This window comes from Aedes aegypti, chromosome 2 (genome assembly GCF_002204515.2).
Source record: "Aedes aegypti strain LVP_AGWG chromosome 2, AaegL5.0 Primary Assembly, whole genome shotgun sequence".
Classification (NCBI taxonomy): Eukaryota; Metazoa; Arthropoda; class Insecta; order Diptera; family Culicidae; genus Aedes; species Aedes aegypti.
The window spans coordinates 188,467,686-188,493,676 of record NC_035108.1 but is presented as its reverse complement, the minus strand read 5'-3'; the positions used below and the strand labels follow the sequence as shown (position 1 = coordinate 188,493,676).

Below are 25,991 nucleotides of genomic sequence, written 5' to 3'. Positions count from 1 at the left end.
TATTCCCAGGTACTTCAAATGATATTCTTGGAGAAATTCAAGGCGGAATGGCGGAAAGAAATTCATAACAAGTTTTAGAGAAAGCTCTGAAGGTGGTTTCTTAGATTAGAAGAGTTAAAAAAAATTGATTAGTTTATGCAGGGATAATGTAAAAGTTCTTAAACCAGTAAATAGAATAATTCCTTGTGATATCTAAGAAAATGTTAGGAGAAAAGGAGCTTCTGAAGGAAATCTCAGATAAATTCGTGGAGAAGTGTGTTGGAGAACAATTTGGACAAATACGTTTAAGAATTTCAAAATAAATTTCTAGGGAAATCTGCGTTGAATTCTTTAAACAAACGCTCCAAGATAGTTCTCGACTTGAATTCTACCTTGAAAAAAACTTGGATAAATGCTCAAGGAAGTTTGTGATACAACTTGAGTAAAGTAAAAGTTTTTGCTCCGTATACGGCATATAACTTTGATTCATGCAAATAGTAAAACATGTATCTTAAAAAATTGTACTTATTTCCGGTCAAATTAGCCATTTCAGTGGTCTGGAATTTTCTCGAAAAACGACTGGAACATTCAGGGAAAGTCAGGGAATTTTATTTTCAAAATTGAGTCGACACCCTGGTACGACTTTGGTTGGTTCGTCACTTTAAGTGTCGGCTACTACCTGAAAAAACCTGGAATCACAAGGGAATTTTATTCAACCTGGAATTCTCAGGGAATTACGACCACAATCAGGGAAAGTATTTTGAAGCAGTAATTCATTGTGCGTCAAACCCCAGAGCAATCATTATATGCCAGAAAATTCTCTTCAATCGAGAAAAAAACAGCTGCATCGCTATCAAAACGATATTTGAGTTGTTTAGTAAGGATGCTTTCGATTACGAAATATTATCGACTTTTCAAAAAGATGATTGACGTTGTCTGTTTACTGATTAATAAAGGATTCTATGGCCGGTAGCAGGTTTCTTTTTAGAGAATCGGACTTATGTAAGTCTCTAAAAATGTTAAATGCCCCTTCATCTGAAGTCTCTATTTTTACCAAAATAGTCTCTAAAGTCTCTTTTTTCTATCGGAAGCTCGGGGATTATTTATCGTGCCTGTAAAATAAAACACCTACCCTCAACGGTAAACAAGCGAGAAAATTGATTTTATCATCACTCTCTCTTTGGGGCTCTTGTCACTGTTCCTATTTATCAGACTTGTTACAACTTGCGATACATTGCCGATCATGGACCGCAATAGATGGGATGTTTGTCTTCGCTTGCTTTGATCGTGCTTCAAAATCAAATGAGAGCTAATTCTGCAATGCCTGTTGCAGATAATTATGATGCAAAATTTTTGTTCATATTTCTTTAAAACAGCTTCAGGAATTATTCTAGTGGTTTCTCCAGAGATTTAATCTATAATAATACCAGGAGCTAAGAAAGGGTTCTCTCCAGAAATTTTTCAAGAAATCAAGACCAACAATTGAAAAGGCCTCAAGTCCAAAATGTAAACAAATCGGTTTTCTGCTGATTTCAGTGTACAGTCAAACCTCCATGAGTCGATATCTGAAGGGACCATCGACTCATGGAAATATCGAGTAGTGGAAACAAATGCTTTGGAAAGCAGTTTGAGGGGACCATCATAGTAACCATGAAATTTTGGTTTTAGTATGGTTCCATGAGTCGATATCGAGTTATGGAACATCGACTCATGGAGGTATCACTGTATAAGAGCCTATTCTTACTAAAACATACAATAGTCATTTAAAATTATGCATAAAAGTTGAAAAAATAACATTTTTCTAAAAGGCCCCATCTCATTTTCCGCTAACCAGGATATTCATCGCAAATGCGGCCTTTTCTCAAAAAGGCCTCATTTCTATATCTGACGGAAATCGAGTTGAGGCCTGTTAAACAAACATCAAAATTGCAATGTAGATTGCGAAAAACGTTCCAAATTCACTAAGTAGATGCAGGTTATACTACGGAGCGACTGCTCCTTGTATTATTTCATACAGTGGTTGTCTAAACAGCGAACATTATCGGGTTCCTGTAGACTGATGTATTTTGTATCATACTACCTAATAATACCTGTGTCAGCCTGTCTGTACTTCACAAATTATCAACAAAAACACGATTTGTGTGCCGACAAGACAGGGCGTTTCGGCAACGCTAAACGTCACACCACTACATCGACCAATGACAGTACGGAGATAGAGAAGAATGACGTTACGGGAGAAATGTTAGGCAACTAGGCTTAGAGATATCTAAAGACTGCATCGTCATCTAGCAATATTTGCATATGAAATTTAATTCACCAGTGAAATTCTTTAATTAAAGTGTATTTCTGAAATCCATTACGACAAATTGAATTTAGTTGGTACTAATTACCTATTTAGACCGTAAGTGAACTTGAATAGTTTGTAATTCAATAACTATAATGCTTCTATGTTCGATTAGAGCTGCCACACAGTAATTCACGTCACGTAGAGGATCAGCGACCCAAACTTGCTAAAATAACATAACGATAAGCGATAGTTCTATGAACATCTCTCATCAGCAATTTATTAATAAAAATCTATATTTTAGCTTAAAGCTAACATCACACTGAAACCGGAGTTTGCTCTCAAGAGTTGGTGTACCCTAACCCCACAATTTGGTTTCAATTGCATGAAAAATAACGTTCAATTGCAATATTATTTCAATTGAACCAACATTTCCATACATTTTCTCGACGACAAACTCGCGTAGCACATACATAATGTTAATGGATGACGAAGGGTTCAATCAATCACATATTTAATCGACCGCACGAATCTTCTCTTGCTGTAGGGATCTCCATGTACTTTACTTCACCACTTAACACTCTTCTACACTTCAAATTTCTTATTTCATCATCAATTTTGAATTATTTTCAAAAGGCCACATCAGAAGATGATGAAAAAACAAGCCACAACTAGAAGGCCTCAACACATTTTAGAGTAAACAAAGGCGTCAACTCACAGGCCTCATCAGCGTCGGCCGGCGTCTATGGGCACAAATGAAAAGGGCTGTACAGCTTTTGGTGAAATAAAAGCCTCATTTCCTTTGACTCGTTTTTTTAGCAAGATTTTTTGCTAAAAAGATAGTAATGAATATTCATAGCTATAAATCAGTTTATCCATCGACTTTCGGGACGATAAAATAACATACAATGCTTAAATTCATAATTTAAATTTGATTTTTTGTTTGACAAAACAAGATTGCATTTTTCTCATTGTTTACTTTTTGGAGATGAGGCCTTTTGAATTGTTAGTCTTGAAATTCCTCTACCAATTCTTTTAATAATTTTTCAAAGGATGCTTAAAGGAATTTCTCCAAAAGTTGCTTACTACATCCAGTAATTTTCTCAGGGATTACTTCGAATTATTTTCCAAAGACTATACTAGAACTTCCTCCAGATGATGTAGATTTCACTTACTTTTCATCAATCAAATCCTCCAGTTGTTACTCTAAGACCGCGGTAGCCAAAGTGTGGCCCGTAGGTCGCACGTGACGTCTGGATATCCTGAATGTGACAAATTTCGTACAATGTTTCGTCAGAAGGCTGAACTACCCCTGAAATTATCATGAATTCTATTCGGATATTGAGCTGTTTGGTAGGGTAAGTGATCCATTAGTTGAGGGTGTTCCTATAGTTGCGGTAGTGCCATTTTCACTTATTTTATTACATTAGCCACAACACCGACACTTCCAATCGACGTGTTGGCTTGTTGATACACATAATAGTTGAAAAGAGCGTTCAAATTGCCCGAAAACTGATGAAATATCACTAAATTGCTAATAGTTTTCCTTCCTGTACCAATAGTTGCGGTGAAGTGTTCCTATAATGGAGGATCCCATAAGAAAACAACGGATACCGCAACTATAGGAACACAAATTAAAAATATATCGCAACTAAAGGAACAGTGACCTTATAGTGGAGGAATTATTTGCTGACTTTGCTGACCCACTGACATGCCGTGGGTTACTGCGATGAAATCATTTTTCTCGTTAAGTCAATGGTCGTTACTTCTCGTTACAACATTAAGGTGAAGATAAATCGAAGCCAAACTTCAAATTTTCAAGAGCACGGATCTGGAGAATCGAACATCCGTTTAAGCTGAAAACTTAATCGATTGGTCAGTCGCTGGTGGTGACCAATCAATTAAGTTTTTAGCTCAAACGGATGTTTGGTTCTCCAGATCCGTGCTCTTGAAAATTTGAAGTTTGGCTTCGATTCATCTTCACCTTTACATGCACATTAAGGTGAAACAGCTTGGAATCAACTTCTGATATTGCACTAAAACTTCAAAGGCACAAATCTCGCGAAGGAAGCCTCCAAGAACAGTGCACTTTTTATTTTGGCTTTGTGCACTAGCAGAAAGCTTAAAATAAGAAGATCAGGAACGTTTGCCTACTATTTCTCCAGTTTTGTGCCTTTGAAAACGCGAGTAGGGTCACAAGTCGGCCATTGTGACGGCCATCTTTGGATTCCGAGATGTTTCACCTTAATTGCGCTTCTTGAATTTAGGTGGTTAAATGAAATTCAATCGTGCTTAGTACCTCCACTATTGGTACATTTACCCTAATCCAATCCACATCGTTTCTAAATTAATTAACTCATACTCATTTTTTAAAAGGCGGTGAACCATTTTCAAACTCACGAACAGGATATTAGTAGGATACCACATCTTTCGAATAGTGGGTGCATTTTTTTTTTCTTAATAGCGGTTTCAGGCCCACCGTGTCGCTGTTTGTAGACGTCTTCGTCTTGGTTATTTTTTCTGCTATAGGTACATGCCTATCTACCAACCTACTCTCCGACTTTTCGACGACGATGAAGGAGTTTGCCGCTCGCAAAAGTCTAGTCGCGGCGCGGCGATTGATTGTGTGCAGAATATGGGTAGCACTGTTGGCTGCTGACGCGATGTAGACGGCGACGATGACGAGGATGTAGGTATGCGTTCCACTCATCAATGAGAGGACGGCAGCCCTTTTTACGCAAAATTGTCCCAAATGTTGATTGCACATAGCCAAACGGATACGAATCGATCCATCCGCTTATCGCTCGTGATGTTGTCAATGTGGGGATTGCGTGGCTGGAGATTAGCTTTGAATTTGATAAATGTTATACCATCATGTTTGTTCTGCGCTTTGTTTTCCTTCTTGTTTATTTTGCATTAAAAACAACGTAATGCAAGGCTTACGAAGACGACTAACCCATTGACTATCCTGCCAGCTTGATCAACGACCCTTTCCTACCCCTATTGATACGATTGATACCTAGTGATCTCGTTGACCAGAGCCACCGCACTGGACCGGGGTAAACCTGAGTTCCTGTTGGATTATATGAGCTTATTCGAGGATTCCAGGAATTCCTCCAAAAATCCTATAGAGATTCTTCCTGCTCCAGTTAATCTTCGAAGAATTCGCCCAGAAATTTGTTCAGTGATTCATCGTGAGGGTAGTATTTACACATGAATTGCTATTAAAAATTTCCCAAGATTCGGTCCGACTTAGTCTTTATTGACTCATAATAAAAAAGTAGTCCAACTTTCAACAAATAAGCAGAATTTTTTAATAAATATTTGGGGCGGAATTGACCTTATATGTGACATTGACTAGAGAAGGCATCGAGTTATTGAATTATCGACTTAGGAGAGAAAGGTGTATGGAAATTTGAAGGGATCGAAATCGAGTTACAGAATATCGAATTATAGAGAGTCGACTGTAGTTGATGACCAATGACTTTTAAGGCGTTATCATAAATTATGCGAGAAATTACGTATTGGAAATTCTTCTATTCAACCTATACTCAGACACAGTACAGTTGAATTGGCTCAACTTTTCAAAATGTATCGCATGTCATTCTCATCTTTTGGCGTTCATTACTTTCGATTAGATTAATCGAGTAGCATCGATCGCACGTCGTTTGATTCCTGTTGTTTTATAACCATATTGGCAGCAGATATACTAAAATACAAATATACCTAACCCTGTGCTGTCCGCAGTGAAGATGACTGACCACCACTCAGCCGTCGGTTGTTGAGACTTTGGAAGATTGCGGCGAAAACGAGAGAGAATTTTTCAAATTCCTTTCTAATTGAATCACTATACAACCACCATTCGACCGATTGCTGGTGGTTATGATGCATTTGCGCGATCGGTAGTTCTCGGAATCTCGCGGTGTCCAGTAGGTAGTAAGCGAAAGGGCGAGTTCCATGTGATGTGATGTTTACCCTTGACATGAGATCAACCAGATAAACGAGAGATTTGGCATGTATGGCAGCGTTCTGTTAGTCATATCTAGAGATGTATAGCGCTTTATTCGTTTTGAGCAAAAGCGTACACATTTCGGTAGATGTGTTGTGGTGTAGGGAACGTTTCCCGAGCAGGTGTAAAAATCTGAACTAGGTCATAATTTGTTTATGTAATTACTAATTGTTGGAGATAAGAGAAAAATATAAAAAATAGTATCAAACATAAATATGGAGAAAAATTGGACCATACATTGTTAAGATATTATAAAATCAAAGCAATATCTGGCAAGTTTATTACTTGACCTACAAATCAATATTAATATATGATCTGACAGATAGCGGAAAATTAAAAAAAAAAAACCCGAGTCGACAATCAGTATCGAACGCTTGACCTTCAGATTTATACACAGATATGCTGTCTATTCGGCTTTGCCTCACAATTGGAAGGCAAAGGAAATAACAGCATCATGTTCTTCGCTTCTGAGACTAGGTACTTGTTGCTCTTAGAGGTTGTGTCGACGTCATACTGTTCGTTTCGGTCATTTTGATAGTCATCTTGTGTTTTGTTTCATAAGCATAAGCATAGATGACCGTACAATTCGTAGTTGCTACTCCGTGATTGACCAGAACAATCGAAGTTGCACAGGGAATTAATGAATGGGGCTTGGGATTAGCTTACCATTCTTCAATGTGCACAAATCGAGAGCTCAAATTTAAAAGTCAATAACGGCGCCGGCCACGTCCTTACGGTCATCGAGGAAGGGAAGGAATGTTAGTGTGACTACCGTTGTTACTAGAGACCGAGATCACCTCTGCATCTCCACGGTTGTCATGGAGAGGATATTGGGTTAGTGGGATAAGGTAAAGATCTGGGAGTCACCAATGTTTGGTGATGCGATCCATGATATAATCACGCCTAACCGAACAAGTGTTCGTCACTCGCCCACGCAAGAGCAAGCAACGCGATCAATAGATCAAACACTACTAGCGATCCGCGGAGCTTTTTCATTTCTCTGAGCGAACGACGCGCGACAAGTTTGATCCTGCCCCCATCGCCCGCCCCCGCAGGAGCAAGCGTCAAGGTCGAAGGATCAAACACTACTAACGAACCGATCACTTTTCCACCGCTTCACTACCGACGCGCGACGTGTTTGATCCTGCCCTCATCACCCGCCCCAGCAGGAGCAAGCGTCCAGGTCGAAGGATCAAACACTACTAACGAACCGATCACTTTTCCACCGCTTCACTACCGACGCGCGACGTGTTTGATCCTGCCCTCATCACCCGCCCCCGCAGGAGCAAGTGTCAAGGTCGAAGGATCAAACACTACTCAGTCATCTTGTGTTTTGTTTCATGTTAAAAAGTTAACTATGATCTTGTGCACATATTTCCAGATCTCTATCTCTAAATTTTCTACCATAACGAGATTTGAGATCAATATTTGTTCGTTTCGAAATATGATTTTGAAATTTCCGTCTGCCCGGGCTATGACCAATGTTCATTCTATTGCAAGGCTGGTAGCGAGTCACTTTTTAGTGACTTGGTCACTTTTTTAAGCCGGTCACTTTCAAGTCTCTTTTTCGAAGCCGTTTCAACTAGAGTCACTTTTTTCGTCAAAAAGTCACTTTTTTTTTACTATTTTGAGCTAAATTTTCTAGAGAAAATTATGAATCGGCCTTTTTTAATTTAGGCTAAGTTTTAAGTTAGGTCATCACCAGAACAACTTCATGTCAGTATCAAAATATTGGTACATGATTTTCTTGTGAAAAAAAGTTAATATTTCATAGAGTTTCACGTAATTTGCAATAGTACAATAGTAAGTTATTATTAGTATGATGTTAGTTCATTGTTGTTGAACTAAAGGTTTAAATGTTTAGTATTTCTTTTGAATATCTCGTGCATTCTCATTTAATGAGATTTTTTATATTTTTTGTTGGATAATAAGATGTTTATCTCCAAGCACTAAGTTTTGAAATATGCATCCTATATATTCTTTTTGTCTTAGAAATTTGTTTTATAAACCAAACCATACTAGTATGAAGCACAATAGCTGTTCAAAATTTTACGAAATCTGATATATCGGAATTTAACGCAAAACAAAGAATAATTATTTAATGTTCTTTTGAGTTTAAAAACTTATCATACAAACATCATACATCATAGGATAGATCTGGGCTAGAGTATACTTCCTTTTTTCTTAAGCATGTAGTTGAGCATCTGTTAGATAGGATGCGCGACATAATTTTGTACGTCAGTAGCGCAACCAGGATTTGGTCCTAGGGGGGGTTTTGTAAACTTGAAAGTTATGCATTTTGAGAAGGTATTGAAAAAAAAAACAAATTGAAAAATTGCAGTATATTTAATCTTCTTACTTCTCTTAGCCATTCTAATAGGCTCGCCATATTTGACGAATTCACCACCCTTTTTACTTTCTAATTCGATTCGTAAATCTGGTTGGATGTTAATTAGCACTGTAGAACATAAATGCCAGTTTAAGCATAACTGTCCCATGTTATAAGTTTCTAATCTAGAGGTCAAGAACGTGTTTTGGCTTCATTGTAAAGATTTTATGAACAAATATGTGTTGACAGATTAAAATTTTCTGAACGACCAATATACTTTGTTTTGGATGACTTTGAAAGTCGATTGATTTACTACTGTATTGCGTATATTCTCAAAACCGGATTCACACGTTTCCAACATTTTTTAGAACTACCAAAATATGTTATTTATTATCCCTAAAATACAATGCAATTCATGATCAACACCTGTAAAATCTCAGAATTGTTGAAATGGCCATTTTTTATTTCTGTTAACCCAAGGCTAGTTTATCTCGGGACCAATGGTGTTACTTCCCTTCCGAAGGACTAACCTTAAGCCCTTAAGATTATAGAAGACTATCTCGAGAATGGGAATCGATCCTACGAGTGAAAGTGAAATGTCTAATGGGACAGATATGCTTCCACCGGCAGCTACACGAGTTGATAGCGCACCAAGGTATTTTTTCTCTGTAATCTTTAAACACAGAACTTCATGAGCTCTGCGGGTCAGATGGCTAAGTTCTGATCCATCTGAAAGATTTTTGATGCTTCGGATTTTACTTCAATCAGCTGTTTACAGGGTGACAATATATCTGAATGGTTGGCAAATTTCTCACATAAAGCCAAAGGTTTGTATTTTAGAATAGACAAGTTTTCACTTGTCAAGTATCGACTGTATAGTTGAATTTTTACTTTCCGGCAACGTAGTCTTTTAACTGTATCCCTTGAGGAAGACACAGTATCCGTGTCGAAACGTTAGGGAAATAAGCACCTCGTTTTTTCTTAATGCCAGAGAAATTCGTTTTATCCTCTTTTTTCTTTTATTATAATGGCAGTTCGCAGATAATTTTGTTTTTATCAAACTCTTCAGGAGTCGAAGAATTGAAAAAAAAACTAACTTAGGTTTATTTAACTGTAAAACCACTAAAACTTAAAGTGTTTATACTTACCAACCCAACTGCTCTATAGTTGTAGGAAGTGTAGCTATTAATTTCAAAAGTTCAACTAGTAAGCAATATATTTTTTCGCCTCTGGGAGGGGTTTTGACCCCAAAACCCCCCCTTGGTTGCGCCACTGTTGTACGTCGAATTCAGCAGGGTAATTCCTCTGTAATTGGCACACTCCAGTCTGTGCTCTTTCTTGTAGATTGTGCGTATAAGGCCATCCAACCAGCCGGTGGGCAATTCTTCGTCCTCCCATAACTTCAGAAGCACTCGATGGATCGACTGATAAAGATGCTCATGCTTGAGAAGCTCGACCAGGATCTCTTCCTTCCCAGCAGCTTTACAGTTCTTTAGCTCGATGATAGCCTTTTTAACCTCTCCTATGATCGGTGGGTATACAGCTTGATCGCCATCATCAATGTTCATCCTGTTCCTCGCTACATTTCCATTTTCACCGTTCAATAATTGTTGAAAGTGCTTTTTCCACCTGGCAGCGTTTTATTCGCAGCGGATTCGCTTTTCTTCGGCTCTCGCTGCCCTGTACCGCTCACTGTTCTGTTGGGTACCGGCCACAAGCATACAGCTTCTGGCGACATTCTTCATGTCTGCCACTCTCTGGCACTCTTAATCGATCCAGTTGTTTCGTCTTCGTCGTTGACCAGTGCCAATCACTTCCCGCGCCGTTGTTGTCACAGCTTCGTGGATAGGGTCCCACAGGCTGTCGACATCTCCAGCAACGTTGATTCTTCCCAACTGCTCGTCGGAAGGTCCTGACATCTATGACATCTGAGAAATATCGCCCATCAACCAGCACGTGGTCTGTTGGGGAGCAGGCATCGCCAGGTGTGTTTGCGGATATTCTTTCGTGCGAAATAGGTACTGCTGATTGACAGCCCTCTAGCAGCAGCGAAGGTTACTAGCCGCAGGCCATTATCATTGGTAACGGAATGGATGCTTTCCGTTCCAATGACAGGTCGGAAGAAATCTTCTTTCCCGATCTGCGCATTTGCATCGTCGATGACTATCTTGACATCTTGTTTTGGGCACTCTCGGTAGGCATTATCCAGGCTCTCATAGAACTCATCCTATGTCATCGGGCTTATCGTTCGTTGATCAGGCTGTAGTTGAAGAACTTGTCCTTCATTCTCAACACACAGATTTGGTCGTTTACCGGTTTCCACCGAATAATTCGCTTCATCTGCTTCCCAATCACTATGAAGCCAACTCCATGTTCTGCTGTGTCGCCACCGTAGTAGATGTGGTACTTGAATGAAGTGTTGGCGATGGGGTCCACCGCTCGGAATTTTCGTTCTCCGGTTCTCGGCCAGCGTATTTCCTGGATAGATGCCACGTTCACGCTGACATTCCGCAGTTCACGAGCCAGGAGCCCAACACGCGCGGGTTCATTCAAAGTTCTCACGTTCCAAGATCCAACTTTCCAATCGTTGTCCTTTATTCGTTGCCGGGTCTATTGCCGTAAAATCAATCCGTTTGCTCTACTTTTGCCTTTCTTGGTTGGTGAAGAGTCTTCGATAGGCCACCTAACCAGAGTTGCGCTACCTACATTGTGCTAGAGGGCTGCTTCCTCGGAGCTGACGCGATACAGCATTGTCCGTTTGTTCTTTACATGATGACCTCGGTCATAGCCATCACAACCATCACCCTTTATCAGGGCTTTGGACCTTTAGCTCTGGTTCTCAATAGTTTCAAGTTCTTTCGTACATGCTACTATGGTGAGCCGTCATGCGCTAGCGGTGTTCGAATAACTTATAATCTCGCCCTAAAAACCATTGGTAACCGAAATTGTAGCTTGTAGTTACTGAATAACCGAATGTATTTACACGTTATTTGGCAATGCTACGATAAAGAGAAGATCCTCCTCTATCTCCCAGTGCTGATAGTTTTTACCTTGATCTATTCATTTGCTTAAAAATAAAGAGCTACACACTCAGTTACCATTGGCTTTTCGGGTGATTCATATGCGAGAAGTGAGTGATTTTTTTTGAAATTGTGTTAATGTGAAACAACTAAGAATCAAATAAATCTCAGGAAGAAAACATTAAACAACATTTTTCATTTGTGCACTGGGTAAAAGTTTTGATCTTTTGAATAATTATAGCTTCTATTCAAAGCCTTTAAAAACGTGAGCAGTGGTCATTGGATTTCTAGGTGTTTCACCTTAAAGTTTATCAACACAAGCAGTTCAAAAAAAATCGATCGAAATAACATCCCACGTGCTCGTTCCCGTGTCGCCTAAATAGGTTTTTATTAATTTCATTAGACTGGTAATTAAAATTCCATCAGCTGGCCTGATTCCAAAATTGACTCTGGCTTTTACATCTTATGTATGCATCTAACGATTTAAACGAACAAAACAGACACCAATGGATACATAATAAATCAAATTTGAAGTTCTCTCTGTCAAATATGGCATAATCTACGGAAAACCAGATTTTGACCTTGACCTAATCCGACTGCAAGGCAGTTGATTTTATTCGTTATTACGTTTCTAGTGACGCAATTCATATCACGAGTACGATAAACTTCATCCATAATTGAAATTTGGGGACAGCCTAGAAAGAACGACAGGTTAACGTTTTATTCTGATCACCTGTTGTGGTGCATTGGTGCCTTGAAAACCCCTCCAACAAACATGCGACCTTATCATAGTCCGTTGAGTAACCTACTTGAGATTGTTAATGTGTGCGAACGAGCTACGATATTACAGTACCCTCATATAGTGGAATTATCGGTGACGTTACCGATCTCTGTTCACGAAGCGGAGTGTGCATCAGCCACCTCTTATCTCTGCACTGCGGAACTTAATGAATTGTTTTCCAGTTTCTGATTTCCAAGAAACGAGCGATGACGTGTGTTTTACAAACAGCGATTTTTGCAATTTGCATATAGGTACATACTTAGTTATAATTGTACATTGTACATTTTCGGGTGTGTTAGCTCTCAAGATTGAATGACATATTCTGTAGTTTGATTAGTCTTGGTTCGATTCCGGGTACGTTCTTGTATTTTTTAGACGCGCCATTTCAATGATCAGGGGGGTCGGATTTGAATCACTTCTCCACTATCATTGCACACATTGTTTTAAATGACAAATGAGCTAGATAGGAGCAAGCATTCGATGTGGGAAATAAGCTTAGTGATTCTTAGGGCTATTTGCCTCCAAACTCACATGACATGGATCAGCGTCAGTGGTTATTGATAACGTGTTTGAAACATTTGTATACTGCCGGTTGTAGCAAAACCGTCCCATGTTTCAAAGTCGAGATTTTGCTTTCACTGCAATGGTGTCCTAATAACTTTACTGCTTTACTGCTCATAAAAGCATAATTGTCCCATATGGATTTTCGAATAAACATATCTTTTCATTTCAACGATTTGAAATTTATAGAATATAATTTTTATTTTGTTTTGTAAAATATTGGTTTTTTCTTTAAATATTTGTTTTCATGTGGTCAAAATACTATGTTATTATTAACCCCCCCACACAACCAGAAATCGCATGAAAGTTTACGTTACAACTCGTTTATTCATACTAATAACATCATACCCGCAAAACACCGTGGATAAACTCGTCAGATTGATGAGTTTCCTCGCATAAAACATTTATTTTCTGAGTTCATTTGTACATTTTGTTTCGTCCCGTACACTCGTACAAAGTAACTCGAATCAATCCGTAGCAGCTGTCAAATCGACATTTGTTATCATAAGTTAAGTCGCATAAGATTACAGGATAGTTCGGTAGAATATTTATTCACTGGCATTGTATGTTATCATTCATCACATAACATATGCACTAGGGCGATTCAAATTTTAAAAATGTTTGAAAACCCAATCTCCCGTATGCTCCTTAACATCTTTACCATAAAAACTCTGTTCCGTGAAATTTTCAGCTTTCTAGGTGGTGATTCAAAGGTGGCCCAAAGACAAAGTAGGTTTATCTGGAAATTACTATGGAGAAATTTTGAGAAATGTTTCAAACACGCTAGTAGGTACTGTAATGTAAGTACAAAATTATTATCCCATATTGAAAATTCATTCTTCAAACCTTAATGAAGGTACTTGTTAAAGAAACAAATCCCTTTTGAGCTAATTTTGTTTGGGATTTTTGTACATGTTTGCAGGGCTATAATGCCATTTTAAGCTCAATAATAGTAAACAAACTCATGAATATCTCTTCTGCTATCCGTCGGATTGAATCTCTCTCTTCAGCAAATTTCTTTATTATGGTTTGAAGATTAAGTTTTTACTATGGAATAATAAGTTTATACTTACATTACAGTACTAGCGTGTTTAGAACATATCTCAAAATTTCTCCATAGTAATTTCCATATAAACCTACATTGTCTTTGGGCCACCTTTAAATCACCACCTAGAAAGCTGAAAATTTCACAGAACACTATTTTTATGGTAAAGCCTGATTCGCTGCTGACAAGTAATTTCTCGGCCTATCTTGATGCATGGGGAATTTCTGCAAGGAATTGATCAAGAATGCGCTTTTTTCTGATCGCAGTACGCAGTTGAAAAGAAATGGCAGTTCAAATGGGAGTCACTGTAGAAAATTTCTACAAGGAATCGGCGAGAAATTTATTTAGCGATTCCTGTTCAGTAGCAAATCAGGCTTAAGAATGGTAAGGAACATATGGGTGATTGGATTCTCAAACATTTTTAAATTTTGAACTGCCCTAATATGCACGCATATCGCCTCCACTTTTGTACGTAGAAGGCCTTTTCGTGACATCTTAAAATTGAAATTTTGCACATACAAAGCCTCCAGGTGATTTCGTTATAGGTACGTACATTTTGGTTGTCTGGGCCTCTACCGGCAGCTTCATTTTTTCACCACAAAAAAAAAGAAATATTAAAACAGCGATAACTTCGATATTTTTGCACCATTTTTTCGCAAATATTGATCATTGGTCATATGATTTTAACGATATTCAGATGTTTCTTTGGGGACCGACATTCCCCATAAAAAAATCTTTGGGCGCCATTTTGTTTTTAGTGGGTTATACAATGCCAGGTTATATGGAGCTTACTAATTCAAAAGCCCTGGATAAATAATGATAATAATAATAATATAGTACTCGAGCAGTTGTAGAGTTTTGTACGACGAAAGTCAGTCCAAACCAAGAACAGCTATTTTTGTAAATAGGGACATAAGATTTGTCTTAATTATCGAATTTATCCGAGGAAAACCGGTGGTATGCATTGCTTCTGCTTAATACTATCCTGGAGATGTTGTGCCTCCATCTTCGGTCGTTTATTATACTGTAAGCAAATTAATATCTTATTTATAATAAGGTGCGATGCAAACGCCCATCATACCATTTGGGGCAGAACCGATAATAATAAAAGAGGAGAAGATCTCTTAAACTATATGTCGTCTAACAACATGGATATATGTAATAGAGGGGATTCTCCTACTTTTGTAAATGCTATTCAACAGGTGGTTCTTAATCTCACGATCTGTAGTGACCAGCAATCGGAGAAGATTGTGAACTGGCATGTTTCTGATGAGGAATCATTGTCAGATCATAAACAAATCCGGTCGCATACGAAATAGGCCTATCTGTCAAGATAAGCAATGTATTAGAGATTAAAGGTATTTGCTTCTTTTACTCTAATGATTTTTAGTATTTTATTTTTAGTTTTGCAAATATGAAGTGAAGCGTTAAAGTTCAATTAAGTGGTTTTCCTAAACATACTCTAATCATCCCTCTATACATTTAAAAAATTGTAATGGAAGAAGAGGCTAGCTAATTTGCAATGGCTTGCTTGTACAGTCTCTCCCAATGTCGATGATTGTTTCGGTCCCTTCATTCTGACTACATTTTCACACTCCGTATCTCTATATCCTCCTTATCTCGATATGCCCATTATCAAAGGTTACTAGACTAGATTTTAGGGATTCAAAACAATTTGCAAAGATGAAATGACGTCTGTTTGTATTTAATTTTCCTGGTAACGGATTTTCTAGTATTCATTAATAATTTTAATAAATCATCGTACTGTTTAGTGGAATACATATAAGTAGATCAAAAACCGAATTTAGTACTATACCATTTAATTCCACTATAGTTTGTATCTTTTGACAGATACGCGTATTATTTTATGTAAATTGCGCGACTTTAGTCGAGTCTAGTACACGACACTGAAGACGGCCTTACAGTTGAGGTCGAAATACGCGTATCTGTCAAAAGATACAAACTATAGTGGAATTAAATGGTATAGTACTAAATTCGGTTTTTTCATCTACTTATTAATAATTTGTTCTATGTCTCGATCTCTTCCTATCTCGATGGTCCCTTCCGGTTGCTTTGGATGCGCTTCCTTATACACTGCCTTTGCATCAATTCTTTAAACTGCAAGCTGCAAAAATGCCTTACAGTTTATCCGTTTTAATAAAATAATCAGATGGTAATTTTATTGGTCACATGAAGATCATCAAGGGATTCAATTTGAATTCAGATATAGCCACTATATTTGAGATTCTGATGGTCCAAGTAAATGCTTGCAAAGATCTGTATTTTCTCGGATAGTGAAGAAGCTTTGAACGCTCTAAAGGCATTTACATGTAGATCAAAGTTTTAGTGCGGGAATGCATTCTTTCTCTGAAGCAATTGGCCAGTAGGAACGAAGTTACATTGTACTGGGTGCCCGGCCTTTGTGGAATGAAATCGCCGACACAGGGTGCAGACAGGGTGCAGCTTTGAGCTTTGTTGGCCCTGAACCGTTCTGTGGTGTTCCAGAGTGCACTCTCAGGATGAAATTGAAAAATAAGGAAATGTCCATGGAACACCTCCAATACATCCAAGCAAGCGAAAAGGTTCAAAAAATCCAGTCTAGCAAAAGTCCGAGCTATACTGATTCTTAATAAAGGAAATCTTAGGATAGTAACTGGCCTGATAACCGGTCACTGCCCAAGTAGGTATCATCTTGAAAAAATAGGAAAAAATCCAATCCTCTGAATGTAGTTTTTATCAAGCTGATAACGAAACTGTTGAGCATTGCTTAGTCAAAGATGAAGAATATCAAAATTTGAAAAAGGGCTCCTAGCCAACCTGAGCGTTCAAATCCCCTATGATGATGATCATGGATTGTATTGACGACTATCAAGCTGCTCGTAAATGCTTCCTTTAGAGCTTCCAGAACTTGCATCAGTGATTCCGGGGTAAGAACCGTACTCTTTGATTATGCATCGACCTACAATCCTCAACTTGCACATTATGCACCCGTGACCTATGGACAACCCCTAAATTCCTTCGATGCTATTGTAGATTAGCATTGATACGATGAGCATAATTTTAACTTCTCATTTGCAGGTTGAACTAGCGCTATGGGATACTGCCGGGCAAGAAGACTACGACAGACTTAGGCCCTTGAGCTATCCAGACACCGATGTCATTCTGATGTGTTTCTCGGTCGATTCACCAGACTCGCTGGAAAATATTCCGGAGAAATGGACTCCTGAGGTGAGACTCTCATTACACTACTGGTGCTTTTGCCAGCTATGACTAAAACCATTTCTCGTATTTCAGGTTAAACATTTTTGTCCAAACGTACCCATAATCTTAGTTGGGAACAAGAAAGATCTCAGAAACGACCCTCACACGATAAAGGTAACAGAGCTAACTGCAATACTTTACGAAGAGCGTTGATCTATCTAATTTTCATTCACCTTCACAGGAATTGGCCAAAATGAAGCAGGAGCCAGTGAAGCCACAGGAAGGACGTGCAATGGCTGAGAAAATAAACGCTTTCGCTTATTTGGAATGCTCGGCCAAGTCGAAAGAGGGCGTACGTGAGGTGTTCGAAACAGCCACCAGGGCCGCGTTACAGGTCAAAAAGAAGAAGAAGAGTAAATGTGTTTTGCTCTAAGAGAGCAATTGGTAACATATTTTTTATCTTTCGTGGAATGCGAACACAAATACACTGCAACAAGAAAAGAAGAAAACAAAACAAAAAGTTTAATGATTGAAATGGTGGTCGACGTCGATCGGTTAAGAACAGGAGATGAAAAGGTGGCAGTATAAGCAGGATAGGGATTGTATTTTGGAAATTAATGCTGGATCTGCTTTGCAGGATAGGACACGAAAAGCAGTTGCACAGAGGTTATGTAAAATAAGGAATACCAGCTACGAACGAAAACAAAAAAAAGAACAAAACTATCTCTACCGTAAAAAAACCATACGCAAAAAAATGATTCATTATGCAACACATACACACACTCAGATATGATGAGGGATGGAAGTCGAGTGATACGACCCAACCGAACGAAAAGCAGCAGATTACAGATATGCTGACAGTTTTATTATTTTTAATTTATCATGTGAAAAAGTGTACGACACAAACGCGCGAAAGCAACTCACGGAAAATTGTTAGCGTAATCTTATTACCAATCATCATTCGTAGCGCAGAAACAGCAGCAAACATCAAATTTAGTATCGCGTAGCATTCGAGAATCGGATCAAAACGGAAAACCAGAATCATTAGGGTGGCAAACAACGTGAAGCATTTTTTCGGCAGGGCGAAGCAAACTACCGTTTTTTTTCTCTCCATTCTTTTTTACTACTTGTCGCGCGGGCATCTATTAGATGTGTTTTTATTACTAATTAATAATGGTAAAAACTCCTATTATTATACTTTAGAATATATGAAGCAAAGATTATCTGAATGAAAAAAAAAGAGAAGCAGAAGACGAGTGTTGGAGATAACAGTCTAAATAAAAGGCTAGATTTTTAAACAAATACACACAAAGACGAATCGGTGGCGAAATAAAGTACTAACAACTTATGAGAAAACACAAATTGTAGATACAGTCAATAATCCCTCACTCGATATTCCGTAACTAGATATCGAGTAAGAGAACCTTAGTAAGAGCTGGTTTCATGGCTACCTCGATGGGCCCTTGGCTCGCATATGCACTGGTTTTGTGTTCTATAACTCGATTGTCCCTTCTATATCGAATGTTGGAGAGTTGACTGTAACTCTTACATTTAAAAAAATGATGACAGATCTTCGTATGATTTACGTAACCAGGGCTTGTTTTTAGAGACTTGATCACTATTTAATGCAAGTCTCTATTTTTATGGGAAGGTCTCTAAAGTATCTTTTTATAATTCCGTTGCATAGGGAGCCAGATCATATTATTGGTACTTTTTATTGTGCTCTGCAAGGTAAATCCATGTAATGCGATTATCTGAAAATGTCGATATACCGTCGCAGTGATAATAAAAATCACCAAATGTTTCAGATTGGGCAAATTTGAAACATTTGTGTCCTTGAAGGACGAAAAAATCCAAGCGAGCTCTTTTTGAAAAAGAGTTCTTTTTGATCCTTTGACCTTGACGCTTGCTGCTGGGCAGTGCGTCAAGAAAGCCAAGTTTTTTTTCCTTTTCGGGTCGCGCGCCTATTTTTTTCTGAGTGCTTTTATATAGCCGAGCAAACGAATGAGGCTGAGAGTGGATTGTGGCTGCACAGTGAAGGATAAAGGATCAATTGGTGAGCTCGTTTCATGCTACTATTTCTAATCTATAAAATATGTATGACTGCACATTTAATCGTTACAATTGTGGGACGTAAATATGAATTTTCAACAAACTATGAATTGTTCGTCACTGTGAGTGTCGACACAAACTCTGATTCATGAATTATTTATGTTTGGCGTTTTTTTTTTTCAAAACACCCCTTTCATTTTACCTTTATTTTTGTAATTAAAAAAAAAAACTTTGAATGGTTCGACACTACAAGTGTAGACTTGCGAAACGTTCACTTTATTCAACAAACTTTGGATGGTTCGCCACTGTAAGTGTCGGCATAAGAATAAGAGTGTTCTATGATGTTCCAACCAATCGAGTTTTTTGTTTCTTTTCAAATAAGTAAAATATAATAACACATGCTTTCGTCCTGACAGCTGTAGGAATGTTAAATTTAGGTATTTGTTCAACAAACTTTAAATGGTTCGTCACCTCAAGTGTCGGCATAATTTTCCACTTCATAGAAATTGTTCATATCAAATGAAAATATTATATTTACAAATAAGCATGTATATATCTCACAAATCATTATTTATCATGGTCTAATCGCTTATCAAAGTGAATCCTGTGACCCAACGATCCTTCCCATTAACAAACATCCCTCTCAGTAACCTTTGTGGAGATGCAGAGGCAAACACGGTCTCCAAATAGCAAAGGTTACACACTAACATTCCTTTCCCCAATCCCACCTGACTGCAAGGACGTGGCCGGCGCCGTTATTGACCCTGTATGCACATTGAAGAAGATTATGGCCAATCCCAGCCGAACTTCTAGTTGATTCTTTGTGCATTTTCACTGACTTCGGTCAATCACGGAATAGCAACCATTGATATGTGTAGTCAGTCTAAGCTAAGCTGAAGGACGAAAAAATCCAAGCCTACTTGAATTTTGACGTTGCGTTTGAATTGCGCGCATATCTTCAGCGCGTTACCGCCGCCGCGGGATGTGGATTTAATATAAGCGCCGCAATATTCACTTCGACCGACGCCCGCCTCAGTACAATCTAGCGCGACTGAAACAACCGGATGTTGCCAATGCGTACGCGCAGCATCTTAAGGCACCGTTGCCGGATGACGGCAGGCTCGATAAGGCCCTTCTTGAGGACTACTGGAGGACAGTCAAAGCAGCCATTAACAGCGCTGCCGAAAGCATTGTCGGATATCTGGAACGGAGCTCAAGAAACGATTGGTTCGACGAAGAGTGCCAGGAGGTTTTAGAGGAGAAGAATGCAGCGCGGGCTGCAATGCTGCCAGGGCTGGTAGCAGTCAGGCAGCAAACTAGTAGTGACTTTAGTGACCAAAATGATGAAAATAGTGACCTAAAAGTGACTTCAAAACAACAAATATTAGCCATAAAATGACTAGAAATGAAAATATATTCTATGTGTATATTAACCAATCTACATATTGGGTGAATTTAGAATGTATAGAACTCCATTAATTTGAAATATTTCTTAACATTTATCCTGTTCAGTATAAAAGTTGATTGCTATAAGTTGTCGAAAAGATGGCGAATTGAAGATTTAACCTATCGTATTTTTTCACGAGACGAATATTAACTTGATATAAGTTACTGTTTTATGTTTCAGATTTCAATCAAATGAAAAATAAAACAAAAAACATCACATACACGAACTCCGGAAAACATACTCGTGATAGAATTTTTAGTATAATTCCTGTTCATGAGGAGCTAACTGGCAAAAATTCTTTGAAAAGTTTGAAATAGAGATACAAACTAAACTAAACAGTGGAATAAATCAAAGGAAAATTGTTGGTTGTAGACAGAATTGTGGTGAAAATCTTTAATGAATTACAGAACATTCTGAAAAACAAAACAAAAAACGTGACAGAATTAAAAATTCAAAAAAAAAAAAAGAAACTCAGGCTAAATTTGTGGTGAAATTTCCGTAAAATTAAACTTTTCTTCCAAATAAACAATTCTAGGCATTCTAGAATTGTTGACGAAGTCTAGACAAATGAGACTGGTGTGCATAAAGAATTTAAAAAAATATTCTATGCGTAAACTTAAAGTATCTATTTCAACTGAACGTTTCAATAAATCTCGCATAACTTGTGATTTCGCCCTAAAAGCCGTTGGTAACCAAGTGTGTAACTCGTTGTTTTTGAGACCAAGATTAAAACTATCACCACTGGGAGAAAGAAAAGGATCTTGCCTTCGTCCTAGCATTGTTGAATAACTTGTAGATCTGTTCATTTGCTCACGCGATAAATATATTATTGAAAACAATTATAAAACTCATTAGCGACTCGTAACCTTACGTTTTGTCTGATATACGACCCTGAAAATGACAAACGATTGAAATCGCATATTTATTGCTGAAATTCATGAACAAGTGATTTTGTCGTGAGGAAACAGCCACTGATATCAGTCAAACAATTATGTTTTTCAAGAGCTGTCCGGAATATGAAGCAAAAATGTGGTTGTGTGCTGAATAAAAATCATGAAAAGGCCGAACTATTTTATTGATTACAGTGAATCGAAGATGTGGAATCCAAATCTTCACCCACCATTCAAAACTCAAGTGTTTGCAAGGCCTGATTACGCTAAAATGTTGTACAGAACAATCAAATTTATATGTGTTTCGATTAGGGTAGATGTACCAATAGTGGAGGTAATAAGCACTATTGAACTTCATTTAACCGCCTAAATTCAAGAAGCGCAATTAATGTACATGTTTATGTTGTAACGGAAAGTAACCACCATTGACTTAATGAGAAAAAATATTTCATCGCAGTAATCCACGGCATGTCAGTGAAAAATAATACCTCCACTATTGAAACACTGTTCCTTTAGTTGCGGTATTTTTTTAATTTGTTTTCCTATAGTTGCGGTATCCGTTGTTTTCTTAAGGGATCCTCCACTATAGGAACACTTTACCGCAACTATTGGTACAAGCAAGAAAAGTTTTAGCAATTTTAGTGATATTTCATCAGTTTTGAAGCAATTTGAATGCTCTTTTCAACTATTCCGTGTATCAACAAGCCAAAACGTCGATTGGCAGTGTCAGTTATGTGGCTAATGTATTAAAATCAGTGAAAACGGCACTACCGCAACTATAGGAACACCCACAACTAAGGGAACCCTTACCCTAGTTGTACTTCACTGAAGCCTTAAGTGTCCGTAATATGAATCAAAACGGTACTTGCCCCTGGTCGTCCTGGACGAGTTTCTGACAAACTTTTTGATTTTTTTGGTTGTTCTTCTCAATGTTTATCTTCCAGAGGAATTTTGATAATGTTCTTTAATAAGATAGGTTTAGGATACCTTCTATAGCTGTAGATTAATGCAGAAAATTCACTGATAATTTATTCAGCAGATATTGGTCCTGGTTTTCGCCAAAATGTATTAAAATATTTAGGCCAAAAAGTTCATCCTAAAGTTACTTTCAAAGTTTTGTCAGAATCTTATCCAAAACTTTTCCCAGAAAATTTTTACACTTTCCTTTGGAAATGTCTACGGATAATTCATCTGAATTCTTCCAGAAAAAAAGCCACTTTGACACTTCGATTTCCAAATCACACTATAGTTGTCTTTATAATAAGAAATATCCATTTCTTGCTGTTAGTATTTAAAAAGCTAAAACAACCTGCAATTTTATTATCATCAGATCGCGAAAATATTCTGAAAAAAGTGACTTTAGTGTCTTTTTGTTGGAAATAGTGACTTTTTAGTGACCAGGTCGAAAAAAGTGACCCACTACCAGCCCTGTGCTGCAGAACGGTACGCGACAAAACGTGGGACGATACAGATTGAAGCGGAAACCGCAAACCCGCCTATTCCGGGACAAAAAGCGCCGCCTGGAAGAGGTTGAATGCCAAGAGATGGAATTGCTGCACTGTTCTCAAGGACCGCGGAAGATCTATCAGAAGCTCAACACATCCCGCAAAAGCTTCGTACCGCGAGCTGAAATGTGCCGGGATAAGGATGGGAGCATCTTGACGGACGGACGCGAGGTAATCGAAAGGTGGAAGCAGCACTACGATGAACACCTGAATTGCGCAGAGAACACAGGCACAGAAGGTCAGGACAGCGAAGGCGACGGCTACGTCAGCACAGAGGATATTGGAAACCAACCAGCTCCCACGATGGTGGAAGTTAAAGATGCCATTCAACAGCTCAAGAACAACAAGGCCGCTGGCAAGGATGGTATCGGAGCCGAACTCATCAAGATGGGCCTGGACAGGTTGGCCACTTGTCTGCATCGGCTGATAGTCAGTATCTGGAAAACGGAACAACTACCGGAGGAGTGGAAGAAAGGCGTTATCTACAGAAAGGGCGACAAACTGGAGTGTGAAAATTATCGTGCAATCACTATCCTAAAAGCCGCCTACAAAGTGCTATCCCAGATTCTCTTCCGTCGTCTATCACCTATAGCAAACGAGTTCGTGGGAAGTTATCAAGCAGGTTTCATCGACGGTCGCTCGACAACGGACCAGATGTTTTCTGTGCGGCAAATCCTCCAGAAATGCCATGAGTACCAGGTTCCTACGCACCATTTGTTCATCGACTTCAAGGCGGCATACGACAGTATTGACCGTGTATAGCTATGCACAATCATGGACGAGAACAGCTTTCCCGGGAAGCTCACAAGATTAATTAGAGCAACGATGGACGGTGTGCAAAACTGCGTGAAGATCTCGGACGAACACTCAAGTTCGTTCGAGTCGTGGCGGGGCTACGACAGGGCGACGGACTTTTGTGCCTGTTGTTCGATATTGCGCTTGAAGGTGTCATGCGGAGAGCCGGACTTAACAGTCGAGGCACGATTTTCACGAGATCGGAACAATTTGTTTGCTTCGCGGACGACATGGATATTATTGGGAGAAAATTTGAAACGGTGGTAGATTTGTTTACCTGCCTTAAACGCAAAGCAACAAAAGTCGGGCTAATGGTGAATGCGTCGAAAACAACGTACATGCTGGTTGGCGGAACTGAGCGCGATAGGGCCCGCCTAGGAAGCAGTGTCACGATAGACGGGGATACCTTCGAGGCGGCGGACGAGTTCGTCTGCCTCGGATCCTTGTTGACGGCTGACAAGTATGTTAGTCGAGAAATACGAAGGCGCATTATCAGCGGAAGTCGTGCCTACTATGGGCTCCAGAAGAAACTGCGGTCAAGAAAGATTCACCCCCGCACCAAATGCACGATGTACAAAACGCTCATAAGACCGGTAGTCCTCTATGGGCATGAGACGTGGACTATGCTCGAAGAGGACTTGCAAGCTCTTGGGGTTTTCGAGCGCCGAGTGCTAAGGACGATCATCGGCGGCGTGCAGGAGAACGGCGTGTGGCGGTGAAGGATGAACCACTAGCTCGCTCAACTCTACGGCGAACCCAGTATCGTGAAGGTAGCTAGGCAGGGCATGTTGCAAGAATGCCGGACAACAACCTCGTAAAGATGGTGTTCGCTACAAATCCGGTCGGAACGAGAAGGCATGGGGCCCAGCGAGCTAGGTGGATTGACCAGGTGCACCAGGACCTGGATAGCGTGGGTCGCAATCGAGGATGGAGAAAAGCGGCCATGAACCGAGTGAATTGGCGAAAAATTGTTGGCGAGGTTTTATCAAGATAATTGATGTAAAAACAAATGAATAAATAATAATACAGTCGACTCTCCACATCTCGATGTTCTACATCTCGATATCTCTCCCTATGTCGATGATTTTTTCGGTCCCTTCATTCTGCATACATTTTTTTCTCCATATCTCGATATCCTCCTTATCTCGATGTGATTTTTGTTCCCAATTTTCTCTCCGTATGTCGATATTCATTAGATTTTAGAGATTCAAAACAATTTACAAAGACGGAATGACATCTGTTTGTTTTCAATTTTTCTGATAACGGAGTGATTTTCAATCTAGTATTCGTTAAAAACTTGTTTTATGTCTCGATCTCTCCCTATCGCGATGGTCCCTTTGATATCGAGATGTGGAGAGGCGACTGTATTAATAAACTGTTCAAATTAGTTATGATTGGGTCTTCGTCAAAAGTATTATCATGCTCTTCTATTTGGGTCACAAAGCCAATGAAAACATAACTGTTATAGATTTTTTAATAGGGTCGGTGTTCCCTTAGTGGACGGTCCCATATAGTCGCAAAATAGTTGATAAATTAGGAACTTTTTTACATCAATCGAACGCTTTTGATCCACACTTCAAAGGAAAAATATAAAAGTTTTATAAAAATACGGTTTTGATTTGTGTTTTGCCTATTCCGTGAGGCTAGTGCTACTATAGGAACAGAAATTAGGAATAGTGCTACTATAGGCACATGTGTTCCTATAGTGGCACAAGCGATAATAAATACAAAAACATGAGTTTTCTTATGTTTCATATTTTTTCCACAAAGCCAAGATAAAAAGCTTTCAGATGATCTAAAAATAATTCCGCAGGCTGTATTTTTCGATTTTATACGAATATTTGTTCTTAGCTATGCGGCTATTGGTACATCGACCTACATACTTTATTTTTCAACATGCATGTTTGATATACACTTTAAGACGCATATAAAAAATCACACACTAATGTGCTTATTATGCGCGGCGTGTGAGTCGAGACGAGTCGCTCTCACCGCGAGCGACTAATGTTAATCAAATGGGAGCGAGTCGACAATTGCCACCTCGTTCGACTCGTGTCACCTCACACGCAGCGCAGAATAGACACGTAAGTATG

The 25,991-nt window shown here is 38.9% G+C and overlaps 1 protein-coding gene across 6 annotated transcripts in view; it reads left to right on the top strand.

Annotated features, from left to right (window-relative positions):
* The window catches only part of LOC5577289 (ras-like GTP-binding protein Rho1), a 48,053-nt gene extending 29,482 nt beyond the window's left edge, over positions 1–18,571 (top strand). For all 6 annotated transcript variants that reach the window (XM_021843481.1, XM_001656339.2, XM_001656338.2 and 3 more), the window contains 3 exons: positions 17,087–17,236; positions 17,303–17,383; positions 17,451–18,571. In XM_021843481.1, coding sequence (XP_021699173.1) covers positions 17,087–17,236; positions 17,303–17,383; positions 17,451–17,642 — 423 coding nt within the window. In that variant the 3' untranslated portion in view covers positions 17,643–18,571. The remainder of the gene's footprint in view (positions 1–17,086; positions 17,237–17,302; positions 17,384–17,450) is intronic.
* Positions 18,572–25,991: the final 7,420 nt, after the last annotated feature.